This window comes from Branchiostoma belcheri, unplaced genomic scaffold, assembly GCF_001625305.1.
Source record: "Branchiostoma belcheri isolate BF01 breed outbred unplaced genomic scaffold, Haploidv18h27 scaffold37, whole genome shotgun sequence".
NCBI classification, from domain to species: domain Eukaryota; kingdom Metazoa; phylum Chordata; class Leptocardii; order Amphioxiformes; family Branchiostomatidae; genus Branchiostoma; species Branchiostoma belcheri.
Genome location: NW_017803987.1, coordinates 2,306,800 through 2,324,962, shown reverse-complemented (window position 1 = coordinate 2,324,962; position 18,163 = coordinate 2,306,800). Strand labels below are relative to the sequence as shown.

At 41.8% G+C, this 18,163-nt stretch overlaps 2 protein-coding genes across 2 annotated transcripts; both read right to left on the bottom strand.

The window, feature by feature from the left end:
- Nucleotides 1–245: 245 nt before the first annotated feature.
- LOC109476255 (hemicentin-2-like) lies at nucleotides 246–5,587 on the bottom strand. The gene is made up of 7 exons (XM_019777139.1): nucleotides 5,547–5,587; nucleotides 3,481–3,703; nucleotides 2,948–3,087; nucleotides 2,285–2,551; nucleotides 1,628–1,891; nucleotides 998–1,249; nucleotides 246–448 (listed from the first exon to the last, which is right to left on the bottom strand). The coding sequence occupies exons 2-7, from the start codon at nucleotides 3,699–3,701 to the stop codon at nucleotides 246–248; spliced, it is 1,347 nt and encodes a 448-aa protein (XP_019632698.1). The 5' UTR covers nucleotides 3,702–3,703; nucleotides 5,547–5,587.
- A 988-nt stretch (nucleotides 5,588–6,575) lies between these two features.
- On the bottom strand, nucleotides 6,576–18,008 carry LOC109476254 (DNA-binding protein SMUBP-2-like). Its single transcript, XM_019777138.1, has 19 exons — nucleotides 17,875–18,008; nucleotides 17,103–17,193; nucleotides 16,808–16,977; nucleotides 16,162–16,357; nucleotides 15,745–15,866; nucleotides 15,182–15,345; nucleotides 14,280–14,480; nucleotides 13,317–13,544; nucleotides 12,839–12,936; nucleotides 12,213–12,395; nucleotides 11,763–11,881; nucleotides 11,042–11,136; nucleotides 10,435–10,539; nucleotides 9,841–10,036; nucleotides 9,554–9,781; nucleotides 8,840–9,078; nucleotides 7,858–8,390; nucleotides 7,335–7,470; nucleotides 6,576–6,770 (listed from the first exon to the last, which is right to left on the bottom strand). Exons 2-19 carry the CDS (start codon nucleotides 17,177–17,179, stop codon nucleotides 6,627–6,629), a joined length of 3,234 nt encoding a protein of 1,077 aa, XP_019632697.1. The 5' UTR covers nucleotides 17,180–17,193; nucleotides 17,875–18,008; the 3' UTR covers nucleotides 6,576–6,626.
- Nucleotides 18,009–18,163: the final 155 nt, after the last annotated feature.

Genomic DNA, 18,163 nt, shown 5'->3' with positions numbered 1-18,163 from the left:
CAAACAGACATTGACAAGAACGATGAGTACAGAATGTAGTGGTATAAAACTATATGCTAAAATGAAGTTATATGACCTACTAATCTAACTTTCTATCTCTACTTAAAGATAATAACGTAAGTATACAATCAAGACAAAGACTAATCCAGGATATGTGAGAAACAGAGAAACAGAGCAAAAACAATATGTCAGTAAACGTAACAGTTGGAAGCATGAGTCTGACCGAGGAGGTTTAAAAACCTCTTTTAAACCTCCTTGGTCTGACAAACTAACACGTATGTTATAGCTTCACCTGTTGTCCTGCCGGCAGTGACGGCAGGTCCAGTCCAGGAGACCCCCTGGACTGGTGGGAGCACGTCTAGGTTGACCATGCAGGACAGAGTGTGGCTGGGTGTGCCCGCAGGTACGGTCGACGCGGGTCTGGGGGTGACTGTTACACTCGGGACACCTGCAATGAAAATACATATTTTATAGATTATAATCTATCTTCGACCTTCGTCCAAAAAAAGGTTTTGAGACTGTAATAAGCAACTACAAAAGAGTAATATACGCTAAATAAATATGGTAAACTTCATCTATAATTGTATTAAATTGTAGGTTTAGAAGGTAGGTATATATTTATGAAAGGTTGTTTCAGTGTAGAACACTCTTATTTCTAATATTAGTCTTTGGAAAAAAAATCATAGCCTGGAGTCCAGTCTTTAGTCTGCAAGATCCTCTATAGCGCTAGCCAGCATCTTGGGGAGTGGCTAAGAAGACTGGACTCCAGGCTAGAAAATCATGGAAAGTGTGCGTGTATGCGCGAGTACGAAATTCAAAAGAGACTCGGCAGCTAAAATGGGTTTGGACACCAGGCTAACGAACGAAGCATAGCCTGGTAACCAGACCTATCATAGCTCCTGAGTCCTACATCCTCTCCGCAAATAGAGGATTTAGGACTCGGGAGCTATAATAGGTCTGGTAACCAGGCTACAAAGCATGCACTTTGCCTACTTACTAATAGTAACGGTACATGTCCTTGGTGCTGAACTAAGTGCTGGTGTTGCAGCTGTGCAGGTGTAAACCGTGTCGTGTGCCAGGACAGGTGCAGCCACCTGGTTGGCCGACTGCTGCGCGGATCCGATTGGCTGGCCGTCGCTCTGTGCCCACGTCACTTCCGCTGCTGGGTTTCCGCCCTGCCATTCGCAGTTCAGCATGACGTCATTTCCGGATGTTGTGACGCTGCAGACAGGGTTGCCATCCGGAGGATCTACGTATTTACAACAAAATTATAGACATTCTGAATATTTTAAAAACCTTTTCATACTATGATATTATGGTTTTGCAAATGAAGATTTATATTGGGGTACAAAAAAGACATAAAAAATTAAACATTGACACAAAATATAGACCAAAGTAAAACATTAAAAACTATGTAATTGAAACTATACTGCACTCAGAATTTTGCTGTTCATATTGAGGTAATACAGATGGTGACTAAATCCCTCCTACTATAAGATTGCAACACTATGTAACCCAAAACCAGTTACCATGGTGAGAGACGGTCTATTTCAGGTCTTTGACCAGGTCAGAGGTCACTGTTTGGAGAAGAGGAAGAAACTGAGCAAAACTATATTGACAAACTTACACAGAACGTCCACATCCAGTTGTGTACTGGTAGATGAGGGGCTTCCCAGTATCCCAGCACTAGTTGCTGTGCAAGTGTAGGTTCCTGCATCATTGCGTTGGACAGGGTTCTTCACCAAGGTCGCTCCCTGACCTTGGACGGCGCCATCTTTGGTCCACTCGAGGGTGGCGGAGGGATTTGCCTCGGCGGTGCACACCACGCTCAGTTCGTCTCCTTCCACCCCTGTGACGGGACTACTTGGTGCGAGTTGTGGTGTGTCAATATCTGTAGTACGGAGGAATATATTGCATGCATGCGGTTATACCATCTATACAAAACAGATACATGTACAAGTCCACGATATCATAAGGTGGCATGGGTAGATACTATGAGATAAACACATGCGAACATGTCTTAGAAAGGCAAGATTATAGGTATTTGCACTCACATGATTATGACATATTTTAAAATATGGGCCGCCATGTTGGATGGTTACACTTTGAATTTACCTCGTAAATTTGAATATGTAAATTTGTCACAGAAACATATCTATGCCGTTGTGCACTCGCAAACTCATACAGATCTGACTCAAGGTTTAACCAGACAATATGGCGACTGTACCTCTATGCATGCATGCATGGAAGAGAAAACAATGGGAAGTTATAAAATTTGACTCACAGTGCACGTCCAAAGTTGCTTGCAGGCTGGTAGCCGCAAACTGGTCTCCCAGCACATCTGTCACCTTACAGGTATAACGCCGCTGGTCCCTCTGGACGTTGGTGACGTCATAGGTCGTTGAACTCCCCGACGTCAGCATGACGTCATCGACGTGGAAACTGTAGGTGAAGGGCGCGGTTCCTGACGTCATCGCGCAGGTCAGCTGTACATCCTGGTTCTCACGGACTGGGTTGGGGCTGATGGACAGGAGGGGGACACCCGGGGGGTCTGAAATGTTCAAACAACAAAATTCAAGTCAATCTCTTTATATTACGTAAGTTAGTTATAACTTCAACTTTTGGCAGCTGTGAGCCAATGATTGACTACTAGTTTGGAATACTACAAAGAGACTTCTTATGTTAAGGGTATTTAACTTCATGAAAAATGGAGGTATTGTTTTTGGTATGTCTGTGTATGTGTGTGTGTGTCTGTGTTTCCACATGGACCTTAAGTCAGGTTATAATGGATATGGTTTGGTGCAGTCTGGGTGTTTTCACAGGTGTTTTTGTTACATGACGTCCTTGACATGTGACAGCTGACCCTTATCTCTTCCCTCATGACCTCAATGAAAAGCGGCCTTAGCTTCTGAAACAAACAAACAAACAAACACCGCTCGTTACCTACCCAGTACAGTAACATCTATCGATGCTTCGGCCCTCCCCTCGCCCAGTACCGAGACGCTGCATGTGTAGGTCCCGCTGTCAGCCGTGGTGAGACCCCGCACCTCCAACTCAACATTCCCGCCGCTCATGTCGCCTAGAAACCTGGTGGTGACATCAACGCCTCAAAACTTGTAGTTATGATAAGGATCAATAGAGCAGACAGTCGCTAGTTGGCGTATTGCATTAAACTGCAGCTACTGTTGTGACATGCATGTGTCATCCAGGACAAGCGTCTCACATTTCTGACTTTTATGGTTGGCACTAAAACAGCCCATGCAGGCGCACTCAGTTTGAGGTACCACCACAAAATACCAGATTGTAAACAAACATGGCTGACAGCTGTGTTGCAAGCTTTTTATATAAACACACTCGCAAGGCGTCATATTTTGGCACCTATACCTACACTTCCCGAATGGAGTAGGGTTGATTCAACTCACTTTTGTAAAGAAATGACCATAAAATTGACGTTTTGTACCATACTTTAACACTACTGACCTAGCCCTAGTCTCGTAACCGTGAAGAAAGTACTCTCCAAGGCTTCCCGCATTCTTGTAGAGATCGGAAAACGTCGTGCCCTGTTGGTTGGTGAACGACCAATCAGCGATGGCGTCTTTTGTGGGGTCGTCGAGGGCGAAGTTGCAGCGGAAGTTATAGCTGTTCCCATTGGCCACGAAGTCTTCAACAGGTGTGACAGTCACTGTTACAGCCTGGACCATTCCTAAATATAGAAATAATGACCAAAAATTGTTTCAGTTCTTCTCAAAAGTAGCATTTAAGAAATGAAAATGCAACATCAATTGCACAAAAAACGATTTAATATTAAACACCTGCATGATTGAGACAAACCATCCTAGTTGCTTAAAGTTAGAGACAGTTACATGTATTTGATATGTATGACATTATTATTACTGTTAACGCCATAAGAACTGCAACAAAAACACATTGGTTATTACCATACAAACATAGGGCAATTAGGGGAATTTTAGCTTTTATTTTAAAGGCTCAGCAGCTTTTCTAAAATATGCATGACTGACCGCATGCGCATTGCAGTCAAGTATCCTCGAAGTAATTATGACTAAGTGATATGATTCAGTCCGCTCCACCAATCACAAACACTGTACCGCAACGCACGGCTGAGCATGCTTTGTTGATATTATGATATGGCCTTGCCCAGTGAGCGTCAAGCGGAAGTGATTTGCATGCATGCAATCCTAACTGTCAATGCAGCAAATTAAATCCACATGTACATGTACATGTACATGTATACACCTACATGTACATATATACCCAGTGCATGGACTAGTGCAGGTTAGGTGCAGGTACATCAGAAATACCTGCACAGCTCCAATTTTACCTGCACTAACCTGCATATACCCAGTACATGGACTAGTGCAGGTTAGGTGCAGGTAGACATCAGAAATACCTGCCAGCTCCAATTTTACCTGCACTAACCTGCATATACCCAGTACATGGACTAGTGCAGGTTAGGTGCAGGTAGACATCGGAAATACATGCATAGCTCCAATTTTACAACTAACCTGCATATACCCAGTACATGGACTAGTGCAGGTTAGGTGCAGGTAGACATCAGAAATACCTGCCTAGCTCCAATTTTACAACTAACCTGCATGGTACTGGTGGGATTTTGAGCCCTGGATATGACAAAAGCAAAACCTAATGTCCAATTAACACCCAATTCTCTTCTATGCCAAATCGTTAGCCTTACGAAATGGTTCAATATATTATTCAGAGCGTGGAAGAAAGAGGATCCCGATATCAAGAAACTGAACGCACATTGAATTTTGTTTTCAAGGAAATGGCGATACATGTCACCACACTACTTGTTTCATGAACAAGTAGCCGCTTCCTTAGCTGCCAGCTTTTAATTTCCTGCCTCCAATTTTGTAAATGTATATTTTAATAATTCCCACTTGGGAAGGAATGTATGACAGTTGATGCGACATACCAGTGTATTGTGCCTTTCCAGGTAGTCTCAACTGCCTTTGTAACATCATAATCTATGGGTGACACGCAATCCACAGAGGGGCTTTTCTATTTTCAGCATTTTTTAGGACAATCCAGCTGTCATTCCCACGACAGAATAACAAAAAGCTTGAGACGGGGACCTGTCCATGTTGCAGTATGATCGTTTAAATATTAAAAAGCATCACTTTGTGAATTCAGTAGTAGGACAAATTGCAGTCTCAAATACGCAACAGGAATTTGGAGGAAAATTTAAGCTACAACGATCTAATAGATAGGGCAGAGAAACTGCACATACAAATTTAGCTTCAAAGCAAACGGTAAAACAAGTTTTCATATGATATTTGTGACAAATCTAAAAATGGGGGACCGAAACAAGTAGATCAAATTTCAGTATTCAAATATGTGCCGGAATTTGGACCAAATTTTGAGCTACAGCGACCAAATGAAAGAAACTGCACAATACAATTGAAATTAGACGGTGGAATGATTATTTCCAGGTTTTATATCATACTTTATCAGTATGGCAATTGGGAAAGGTAAGACTGTAGTTACAGTAAATATTAAATACCACCTACCTCCTCCTAGAAAAAGGCATAGCACGGTCCAAAAGGCAAGACGGCCGACTGCAGTGTCCACATCGTCTCCCATCTTGGACTAATCCGGTGGTTGATGAAGACGTAATATTCCTTTACGCGCTCCAAAATTTCTTTTCCCGGGTAAAATTGCTGACAACGTACAGAAGAATACTTGCAGCGATGTCCGTTTTTAAAAATTCATGATGCAAGTCATGAAAACGTTACAATTCCATGACATGTCCTGCTCACTTCACGACAAACCATGGAATTAAACATCAGTGTTTCACAGTAATTCTGAGAAACACCTTTTCACCACACCCATGATGACCCGTTAGTCATTTGGGCGTGTCAGCTTTTGTGTATATTTCCTTTGTCCCGGGTTAGTCACGTGGCACAAAGGTGTACTCAATAGAGATAATGGAAAATTAATACCCCATAACGCGGGACACCGCATGCAACAGTGTCCTTTCCAGGCTGAATAAATAAATAGTAGAAATCGGCCTAAAACGGACATAACTGACTAGGGTAGTTTGCTGGCCATAGAGGGTCCAATTTGCCTGCATCTAACCCTCTAATTTCCCTGGTCAGTTACTAGTATGTCCCTTTTTTAGGCCAATTTCTACTAATTATTCAGCCTGTAAAGGAGTCTGGTGAAGACTATAGCATGCAATACATTGGTGCAAAAGAGCAACAGTTACTGGTATTATATCATTGATGCACGAAAAAATGGATACATTATTGGTATGGTACTGTCAATGTTACATATAATACTGATGACCTTGTATATGGTGTGCAAGAGGCAAAATTTCTTCAAATTGTTGGTGTGGAAACTTGTCAAGGTGTTTTATTATAGCTTGTCAGAGCACAAGTTATGGTAATGTGAATTTATCCAATACACTGTTACACTGTTACAATGTTACAGTACTAGTACATGTACATGGAGACTGTTCTGTTGGATAATTATGCTTGAAGTCATAATCACCTAACAGAATGACAGGCACTCAAAATCCTTATGATTTTACAGTATGACTTGTATGTCAGGCAGCAATTTTCCAAAAGAACATTAATTTTACAAATAGTCTATTTTTCTGTTGGTCTCTTCGGTTGCCTTTTCTCCTCCATGTCTGTCAGTTTCTTGTCCAGTTTCCTCTGTAGATAGGCTCTTTGCTCTGGCTTCAGCTTCTTCTTTGAACCTGCATACAGTTTACCCTCCACAATGGTGTCCTGGGGGATGATAAAACAATGAATCTTACAAAATCTGAAACCACAGATTCAGACACGTCCACAGAATCAGACACATCCACAGAATCAGACATGTCCACAGAATCAGACACGTCCACAGAATCAGACATGTCTGCAGAATCAGACGTCCACAAAATCAGACATGTCCACAGAATCAGACACGTCCACAGAATCAGACACATCCACAGAATCGGAAATGTCCACAGAATTAGACACTTCTGCTGAATCAGACACATCTACAATGTCAGACACGTTCACAGATTCAGACATGTCCACAGAATCAGACACATCCACAGAACCAGACACGTCCACAGAATCAGACACATCCACAGAATCAGACATGTCCACAGAATCAGACATGTCTGCAGAATCAGACATGTCCACAGAATCAGACATGTCTGCAGAATCAGACATGTCTGCAGAATCAGACTTGTCCACAGAATCAGACATGTCTACAGATTCAAAATTTCTCTGCCATATATGTGTATATACATGTATTATGTATATATTACTGATACTGTTTATCCTTTGTTATGTCAGCCTTACCTTGGACAGTTTTGCCCGTGCCTCCATGTGAGCGTCCGCCCCACAGCCGTGCACCTCTGGCATGTGGTGACTCAGACAGTACAGCTTACGGCAGTGGACACAGAACTGACCAACCGTGGCCACACTGTTCTTACACCTGGACAACAGAAAAATCCAGTCTAATTCCTAACTGTGTCATTACTAGGATACCATCATCTTACTTCTGCAAAGTTGACTGATCACATTTATCAACTAGAAACAAACATTTCTGAAACAAATGCGATAAACTTCACATGATGGGGATGGTACAGATAAACAGACAAACTGCTGTTTATTCTTACTCAAACACATTATATATATGGACAGGTGACCTGCAACTTGCTACATAATGTAATCTAACACCACAGGCTTAAGGTGTCTGCTACATCACCAGTTACCATGGTGACAGCCATCTGATACAGGTCATTGACCTTTTTTCTTACTAGTAGTTTGAAGAAGAAGCAGCAGCAAGATTAGATGCAAAAACATAATTGAAAGTTGTTACCTTTCATAATGACAACTGTGGTCTTCTTTCACCACACGTGCAAGCAGTGCATCCAAGTCATCATTTTCATCCTCCTTGTCATCTAACATGTTTTTACCGCCTTGTTTCTTTTTTCCGCTTTTTGGCCGTCTCTTGTTCTCTTGCCTTGATGACGAATTTTTCTGAGCTGTATGTGGTTTCTCTTTTGGTGCGGACGCTGTGTGTAACTTTCCTTTTAGTTCTGCTACTCTCTGGCAGTGCATGGTATGGAGCTCTAGGTTAGCTTTTGGCAGGTTCTTTCCACAATGTTCACATGTGGCAAAATCTGGTGTAGGTGTTTCTATCTCCTCCTTTGCTGTTGTTATAGTTTGTTTTTGATCGCTTGCTGTGTTGTTATCAGTATTATTTTCTTGGCTAGTTTTGTTCTTGTTTCTGTTTCTATTTCGTTTCCTCTTTGGTTTGGCTCCTCCGATGGTGTCGTCACAGGTTTGATGTGAGCCATCTTGTTCCAGGTCTACGTTTGGATCATTTGATTTCTGTGTGCTATTGATAACCTAAAAAAAAAGGAAATTGTATGTTACATGCAAACTGAAATATTTTTTTTTCAAAAGAAGAAAGAGATGTATGATGCAGGGTGTCAAAGTAGTGGGGTCATCCCACCTCTACAGTTGTCATGACAGATGGGATTCAAACCCCTGACCTATAGAACATATTATTATATATACATTGTATGAGGCAGAATCATAAAGTACTACTGGGTCATGCATGCTACTCAAGTTCATAGTTTAACCTTGCTTTCTAACTTTGCTGCTAATGAACCAATTTCCAATACAATTTGGTGAAAAGATCTAGCTAGTAAGCACATTGTACTGAAGGATAATGTCAAATCTCAACAGATAACTGACAGTGTCATGTTCATTGCTAAGAGAAAACTTAATAGTTAGTTTTTTTCAATGGTGACTAGACATAAGGACATTTCAAACTACAATACATTGTCAGGTACCTGTTGCTTTTGAAGGTGTGGGTCTGTTTTTGATTCATCTGAAGTTTCTTTCTTTTCTAGTTGTCTAACTTCTGCAGAGGGCTGTTGTTCCTTCTTTGCCTCTGCAGCAACATCAGCCTTTTCAGTTGCCTTATTATTCTCTGTGGTTTGTGCTGATCCTGATGTTTCTTTTGAGGCCTGTTTTCTGGTCACGTTGACTGGAACTTTGCTGTAGTCTGCAGACACTGTCACCTCGCTTTCTGTACACCATAGAGAAAACAGAAAAGATCAACAGTTACTGTTTCTTGACATAATCTTTACACATATTTACAGTTTAATTGAAAGTTAACATGAGCAGATATAGTATTACAGTGAAGATGTGCAGTTCACGACACTTACCATACTGTCTTGGTAAGACCCCACTTCTGACCTCCCTATGGCTATGTGTAGACATGTAGTGAACTACACTCATCATTTCTGTGTAGATATGTACAATTGTAGTACACTATACCCACCATTTCCGTGTAGACATGTAGTGAACTAAACTCACCCTTACTGTATTGGTAAGCACTACTGACCTCCCCATATGTACAATGTAGACATGTAGTCCACTATACTCACCATTACCAACCTCCCATGTGTAGACATGTAGTTCACTACACAAAACGTGTACGTGTAAACACTACACTCACAATTTGTGCGTAGACATGTACAATTGGAGTCCATTATACTCACCATTACTGTACTGCTGAACACTCCTCACCTCCCCATGTGTAGATATGTAGACATGAAGTCCACTACACTCACTACTTCTGACCTCCCCATGTGTAGATATGTAGCCCACTACACTATAGTGACTGACCTCTCCATGGACATGTAGCTCACTACACTCACCATTTTTGTACTGGTGAGCACTCCTGACCTCCTCATGTGTAGACACGTAGTCCACTACACTCACCACTTCTGTACTGGTGAGCACTTTTGACCTGGCCATGTGTAGACATGAATTCTGTTATACTCACCATTTCTATACTGGTGAGCACTCCTGACCTCTCCATGTGTAGACATGTAGTCCATGAGGGATGACAGGAACTTGTGATGACTGACAGTTTCGGAGTCACAGATGACAGCGAGATGTCGGCGTGCCCGTGTGATCGCCACGTTAATACGGCGATCTTCAGCGAGGAAACCAACTTCTCTGTTCTCATTGGAACGCACCTGAGGTTAGAGAAAGAAAACGAAGGATTTTGCATTTATTAAATTATTTGAACTACATACACACACCTGCCATATATTTCTATGTAGCCTTTTTGAGGATGTAGGGGCAGTGGTTTGTTAATCCATTGTGTCTAAGGCACAGTTACTGTATCTGTATTGGTATAGCCGGTATAACTACGCTTAAGCATAACACACCAGCTTCTGTATCTATATAGCCGGTATAACCACCCTTCGGCATAACACACCAGCTTCGCAGGCATGCCACACAGCGGCAGCTGGCTACAGTACATCAATTCACTTGTTACACCTAACCTTTGAACATCTAACGCTAATAATAATGTCCCTACTGTACTTGTAGTTCCACTCTGTTACTCAAAAATAATAAGAAAAGAGTTTACCAGTGAGATGACGACAGCCTCTTTTTCTCTTCCCTGGAATCCGTCAATGGACTTAATCTCCAGACGGGGGTACTTGGAGGAGAGGTGTTGTCTCAACAGTTCAACCTACATTACACAGCACCAAATACAGTATTCAGCACTCAGTCTATTTCATGTACATAAATGTTACTACACAACTAACACAGATGTTCCAAAAAACTTATCAATTTAACCGCACTGGGCCAAGTTAACATTATGTACATGAACATGAAAAGCCACCCCAATTTAATAAAAGTTTAATGCAAATACATGCCTGAGGGCTAATCGTAGGTACAAACAACATGTATGAAAAAAGCAAATACATACATGTATTATGTACAATACAAAGCAAATGGTATGAGAGACTACGTAAACTATAACATTATACTACATTCTACAACATACAATGTACCTTGTACTAGTTTTGCTGGGTTTGACTACCTCTTTTGAGGCAGTGGATGACGAATTTACCCCCTATTCTACAATATGTGGGCTCTTTGATTTCAGTAGTAAAGTTGTTTTCTCGTGGTAATGGTTAGTGGGAAAGTTGTTTAGTGTAAAGAAAAGTTTGATTTAATCATGACTTCACCTGTAGGTTGTAAGGAGATATAACAGCAATGTCCTCCTGACAGACTCCACTGTTTATCAGTCTCTCCACATGTGTTCTAGTCAGGTCTGCTTCACCTGCAGAAATTATATACAATGTATATTATTTGACAATGTACACAATTGTTTACAACAGCAGCTATATGCTATTTCACTAGAATAAAACCACTACATATATTCCTCATCAAAAGTGCCTAGATTCATCCATCCATCCATCCATCCATCCATCCATCCATCCATCCATCCATCCATCTGTCAATCCATCCGTCCGTCCATCCACACACCCACTCAAACCCCACCCCACCAACCATCCATCCATCCGTCCGTCCATCTGTCCGTCCGTCCATCCACACAACCACCCATCCATCCATCCATCCATCCATCCATCCATCCATCCATCCATCCATCCATCCATCCATCCATCCATCCATCCGTCCATCTGTTCCTTCATCCATCCATCCATCTGTCCATTTGTTCATTCAAACATCCATCCATCCATCCATCCATCCATCCATCCATCCATCCATCCATCCATCTATCCATTTGTTCATTCATTCATTCATTCATTCATAATTATACTCATTGTCTCATTCATTCATCCTCCCTTCAATATTTAAACACACGCATTCATATTCATCATTCATTGTTTAAACACTTCAATTCATTAAGTTTCTGATTCTAACATGGCTGCCATGACCCCTGACCTTTGTTGCCCTTGGACTGGTCGCTGGGTACGTCCATCTCCCAGAGGTCACAGCCGGTGGTGTCCAGCAGCAGGAGGGGGAGGGACGTGTCCTCGTTCTCCTCCACAGGGGCAAGGTCACTGCAAGGTCACAAGAAACAAAGTTTGTTGGTCCTTAGTGTCAGGGTAGAGACTATCAGTTGCCGATTCTACAAGATCCTGACCCATGTATGATCTGAACCAGACTGTCTGTTACCATGGTAACAGACATTACCATGTTGCAATTTTATAACAGGAGGGATTTAGACTCCTGTCTGATCAAATATATGAATGTGTTTGAATTAATTAACAGATCAGACCATATGTGAGTGTGAACATTATGCATTCTGCCTTGCAAATGTTACCTTAAGTTGCATGTAAAATATCTCAAACCAACAACCCCCTCCCCCCACAAAAACGAAGTTACACAAACCATAAGAGATGAGAAGCCACCGACTGATGAGCGACCAGTTTGCCCTGGTACAGTTGAGCGGAGGGCCAGGCCATGATGTCCTGGTGCATACGGTACTGTGTCGTCAGCATACGCACAACCTGGTCACCATGGAGACTGATCACACGTTCCATCAGCGACACGTTCAGCCCTTGGGCAGCAGCTCTGGAATATAAAATGATGTACTAATAGGTAATATACATAAACTGACAGTGTACATTAAATTTTGTAATGTGTGGTGTATATTATCAGCAATACTGCCTGGTAGTAGTAGTAGCATGCATAGTCTAGTGGTTAGTGACCCTGCCGCTGGACCAAGAGGTTGGGAGTTTGAATCCAGACTATTGTCACTCACCCGACATGCATGCTACTGGAAAGGATCACACTCACAGTCCCTAGGATGGGACGTTAAGCTGTGGTTCACTATTCATTGTGCTTGTCAAAAAGAGCTAGGGGAATTTCCTATCTTACATTATAATCTCTCTGCATTTCTATATCATCTATCAAATTAATCTTTCAAAATATCTTCAATCTCTGTTATACAAAACAGAAATGCTTGGAACATATCAATAAGTGACAAAGATGTAGAGTTAGAACTTAGACCATACTTGTGTGAGATGATGGTAGGAGGTAACTGTAGGTGATCTCCAGCTAGAACACAGCGTCCTGCATACTGCAATGGGATCCAGCATGACACTTCCAGCGCCTACGGAAATACAATACAGACAACATACAGTGTAACGTTACCTGTCAGGGCTTGAAAATCATTTTTTGAATACACTGGTACTATGTAAACCTAAAAATTTAGCTGCACAGAGAGAAATTTGGATGCACAAAATAAAATTTTATTTTAGCTAATAATAAAATATATTAACATCCAAGTTATATATATAATATCTTTTTAAACACTTAAAGTTAAACAAAAGTTTTAGCACCTGGCAAATGTGTAACAAAGTAGCCATTTGGATAGTAATACATGTGTACCAATTTTGGTGTGGCAGCAGGTAGAAGCCTAAGGTTAACGTAAAGACTATGCTGTACACTATACAAATGTAATGATCCACAATCATGAAAATCCCCCCTGACCTGTGCACACTCGTCGATGACGACCAAGTCGAAGTGTTTCCGTGGTAACAGCCTGAGAGGTCCGTCGGGTGTCGCCCCCGTGTTGGTTGCCAGGACGACGTCCGCCCCTCCCAGGATCTCCAGCGACGCCTTCTCCTCTCGTTCCCGGAGCTCTCTGCGCAGGTGTTTCATCTCCTGCCGCAGTGCCTGGTACTCCCCAGCCTTACCTCTACACCTCTTCATCTGGGACTGGGGAAAAAGCAAAAGCTTTGTTCTGACCAAAAGGAAAAACTTAACGTTCAGACACTAAGTAAATTGGGACTTACCCAAACTTTTGGCTAACTCCGTAAAGTACATCTATGACAGCCTATCTAACACAGAGATTGTGTCACATACTCTTTCTTTGTCTTTTGATCTAGCAGGTTTGAAAATCTGCTCTGTTGAATTAAAAAGGATACTGCAATAGTCTATAAAGAATGTGAGGCATTTTGGAGTCACTATTGGCCATACAAACAACTGTAAACTGTTTTAAACAACTTTATGGGTCCCTTGCACCCATTCCACTAAAGTCAAGCTACAACTTGTTAGAGTAGGAATGTAGATAGATGGAGAGCTAGATTGCATTGGCTGTACAAATGTATGGCATGGGTGGTACAATATTTTCACAGAAACTTTGGTAGCTGAAATAACTGTGGTCAAATTGCTAAAAAATTAAAAGAGCTTTACCCCTGTACATTGAAAAAATACTGAGTAAAGAGACTCTTTTTACACAACCAAGTCTTTTATTCAGCCAACATTTGCCACTTTGCACTTGTCTTCAGCACAGATGAACCAGACAGAATTGCCCTGAGGAAGGTGAAAGACGGTCACCGAAATGCGGCTGAAATTCAGAATAAAAGACTTGGTTGTGGAAAAAGAGTCTGTTTACTCAGTGTCTTACCAATGCAACCTGATGAAACTATTCACAGAAATAAAGAAACCTACCAGTGTTTTAGTCATGTCCTTCCTGACGTCCTGCACAATTCTGGCACCGTCACTTCCAGCGAGCAGAGCGTCCAGTGAGAAGTGTTTGATGCCCTCCTGCAGACGTGCGGGGTGACCCAGGCGCACGGCGTGGACACCGTACCCTGCCAGCCGCTCAACCAGGTTGTCAACCGCAACGTTGGACGGAGCCGTTGCAAGAACCTACACGTGCAACAATCATGCAGAAGAATACAAAAAATCAGTTAAGTCTGTGGCAATTTCTATATTTTGTAAATTCCTGCAAAACGGCTGTCTAAGCTATGAGAGAGAGTGAGTGAGTGAGTGAGATTGTGAAACTCAAGAGTTTGCACTAGACTTGGACTTTGTTGAGATAAAATGTAGCAGCAAGACAATACAATATGGGCACCAGTCATCAGCTACTAGCTGATAATTTGCCCAGTACATATTTCATACACTCACTACAGTAAGACATACAAACAACAGTGAACACAACATAAATACAACAATCAAGTAACAAGTTTGCAGTTGAAGCAATTATATACTAGTATAGTATTATATCCATGTAATACTAATTCGACTTTGAACTCAAACATACACATGTATGCTTGGTATACTATTAATAGTAACATAATTGTCTTTTCATCATAAAAAATGCGACCTTAGATTGCAAGATGACAAAATTTACCTAAACCACATGTCTACAATGGCATGAAATGACATGGTAGAAAAGTATGCTTTATTTCATGAAGGTAATTATGAAGATAACTATATATAAGAACAAAACAAGACTATCCTAAACTTTTATGGAAGAAGTACAATTACTGTTACAGTAATAGATACAGTTACTGTAATAGATATCTTCAGACACGAAGTGCCAGCCATCAATAGATACAACTTTGTACCTTGAGTTTTTGCCTGACAGCCTGGGCGATGATTTCCACCACGGCGGTTGTTTTCCCTGTGCCGGGAGGTCCATGGATCACGGCCACTTCCCGCTGGCGTAACGCAAACTGTACCGCCTCCCGCTGGGACTCATTCAGCGACGGGTTACACCAATCTATCACATCTGCTGAACAAATACAGAAAGAAAAGACCTCTTGTAATTGATTTTCGCCTGTTGTTTAAAAAAAAACACCACCTCTTGGGGCTCTGGCCTGGGTGCCATCCTCCATTGTTCATGGTAGCTTGTGACAATAGGGAGTTGGCGGTAACTACAGAGGAAGGCACCCAGGCTAGAAGCTCCACGGAACTCAAGAAGTCAGTGCAGTGCCGACTCATAAATGCCGCAAAAGGCCAGCATGTGCCGGGCTTGTTGTAAAAATTGCTATGTATTACCACAAATTCGCCATATCACTTTTGTATTTCTGTGGTTTAGCTGCATAATTCCTTTTGCTCTTCAGAGGATGTCATCCATAAATGTCAGAGAATGTCAGTGTACATGTGGCCTTACAGGGTCAGTTCTCACCTGAGGTGGCACCTGGAAAGGTGAGTTGTGTGAGAGGTGAGCTGAGTTCTGCCTCCCCAAACAGCACCTGTATCAGGTGGCAGGAACAGGTGTGCTCATAGGTCTCCAGGTCTTTCAGGGCTCTAAGGAATAAAAAAAAAACTTGTTCATCACGATTTTCAAGCAACTTTCTTCTAAAAGACATTCAAAGAAGCAAAACTGGATTAAAAAACAATTACATGTATCTGACAGATTTCCTCATTCAGAAAAATCATTTTGTTTTACCAACCTGAAACTACATTGGAGTATTTTTACAGTATTTCTAAACCTGGCTTTCTGAATAGACACTTCTTCTACACTATCTTAAGCTTTATTAGACTGTAATCTTTACAAAGACATAAAAAACGATAACATAATTACAAGAAAACTCATACTAACCTCTTCAGACGTTTGTAGGTGACATCATTGGCCAGTTTCACTACGTTGTAGAGCGCATCTCCGTCCAATGACAGGACGTCTACAGACTCGTCAAACGCGACGCTGATGGCCGCGGTCGTGACGTACGATACGACTCCCGACAGCTGGGGCGCTCCTGGCCGGGCTTCTGATGACAGCGTCAGACCCACAATATCACCTGGGGAGGAGCACAGAAGTTACAGTTTAATATGTTCTTGGCTCAAATACAACTGATTTCTGTATCTATATCAGTATAACCGCCCTTTGGCGTATATTATAACACACCAGCTTCACAGGCACATAAACTTGCATGTTTTACTTTGTACTTGTAGTTTGTAGTTTATTGTATACTAAAGTTGCTGTACTTTTGTTGCCTTATTAAAGCTGCTTCTTCTATATGTTCCTTCATACTGTTTTATTTCAAATGTTCAAAAATGCCAGCTGTGACAGTTAACTGTAACGGTTGAATTTCAAACGTTTGAAAATACATTATATAGCATTCGGATCTCTTACAGCTTGTGCACACTGTACAAACTATCCTTAATGTATGCAACATTTGTAATAGGCAGTTTTCCCATTTATGCAAAATATCCATACCAGTTTTCCCTTTTATGCAAATTAACCCTACCAGGAGTGAATGTGTGTGAGGGTAGTTCCCTTGCCCCGCCGGCATGTCCAGGTCGTAGTGTCAGCAGTGACCTGCCGTACAGTCCCACACTCTGCTCCACCACACCCAGCTTCAGCAGACACACTCCCCGCCGCTGGAGCTCCTTAGGTGACACCTGGTCCTGGAGAAGTCTGGGGGAAATATTCACTTTAACTTTAAAATTTAAAGCAAAGCAGTTAACGTTAGGCATAGGAAAAACAAATAGTGTTTCTGTTGCAAGAGAATTTTACAGTAAATTCACACACAATCACAGTACCTTGTCTCTTCTATCTCTGCCTGTCTCTCCAACTCCAGAAGTCGCACGGTTTTCTTCACAAACTTCTGTACAGCCATGGTGCTGGGAAAAGCTAGACATTATATGTTGTTAACGTTAACGGTTTTAACCGTATAACAGTATAACTTATACTATAATAGTATAAGTCATAAGATACATATAGAATACAACACGGGGTACCAGCCCGACCGCGCGTCGGATCGCCCGACGGCCGAAGGCCGAAGGGAGATCCGATCCACGGGAGGGCTGGGACCGAGGGTGATGCGGAATACACCGTGTTGTATTTTATTTATGTCATACCCACCCACGAAAACACGCCTTTCAATGCAAAATGAGCAAAAATTTGGTGTCCCTAATCCCAAAAAACGCAACAACGTCAATTCCAACGTCCGAATTTTGCAGTTGAATTTTCGAAAGCGTTGCGCGCGGTTAGGGAGAAACGCGTTCGAATCTTTCTATGGAACATTTGGAAGGGCTGGGCCGTACGCATAATCCCCGGGCCGTACCGCTAGTTATCACACGGGCCGGAACACCCGTATCGAACGTAATCGCGGCCCAGGTAGGACATAAACTTCTAACGTCATCAAATTTCAAAGACATCTCTAAAAGATACCTCTCAAACTGATATCACTGGCAGATACATGTATAATACATAGATGTCATCTGGACTGTATAGCCTATTTATAACCTGCCCCCCTCCCCACAAATGGTCATACGGTTCTCTATTAATAATATAAAAAGGAAAGTTTCCAACCTGATTTTCTTAATTCAAAATGTTGTCTCTGCGCAGAAAATCTTCCTCCTTAAGTTCACATCTTAAGGGAGGCTGCAAAACGTCTTGAGATCTTAACAGAAAGGCTTTCAACGTGCAACATTTTCTTTTGGTTTCGGTCACTACCCTTTGCTGCAGTTCGATTATATTTCGCAAGAGGCGCTGTGATACCATTAGGCAGAATACAGTAGTTTGGTCCACTATGATTACAGGGACCAGGTATTCCATCATATTTGGACTATAATCAAATCTGCAATTAATACATTTATTA

Excerpts from the sequence above, each read along its gene's own strand:
- LOC109476255 (XM_019777139.1), bottom strand. The coding sequence starts at position 3,701 with ATGGTCCAGGCTGTAACAGTGACTGTCACACCTGTTGAAGACTTCGTG. Across the intron at positions 1,892-2,284 it reads AGCAACTTTGGACGTGCACT|ATATTGACACACCACAACTC; the intron begins GTGAGTCAAATT and ends TCCGTACTACAG. Across the intron at positions 1,250-1,627 it reads ACTGGATGTGGACGTTCTGT|ATCCTCCGGATGGCAACCCT; the intron begins GTAAGTTTGTCA and ends GTAAATACGTAG.
- LOC109476254 (XM_019777138.1), bottom strand. The coding sequence starts at position 17,179 with ATGGCTGTACAGAAGTTTGTGAAGAAAACCGTGCGACTTCTGGAGTTG. Across the intron at positions 11,137-11,762 it reads CCAGTCCAAGGGCAACAAAG|GTGAAGCAGACCTGACTAGA; the intron begins GTCAGGGGTCAT and ends TAATTTCTGCAG. Across the intron at positions 7,471-7,857 it reads CACAGTTGTCATTATGAAAG|GTGTAAGAACAGTGTGGCCA; the intron begins GTAACAACTTTC and ends TCTGTTGTCCAG.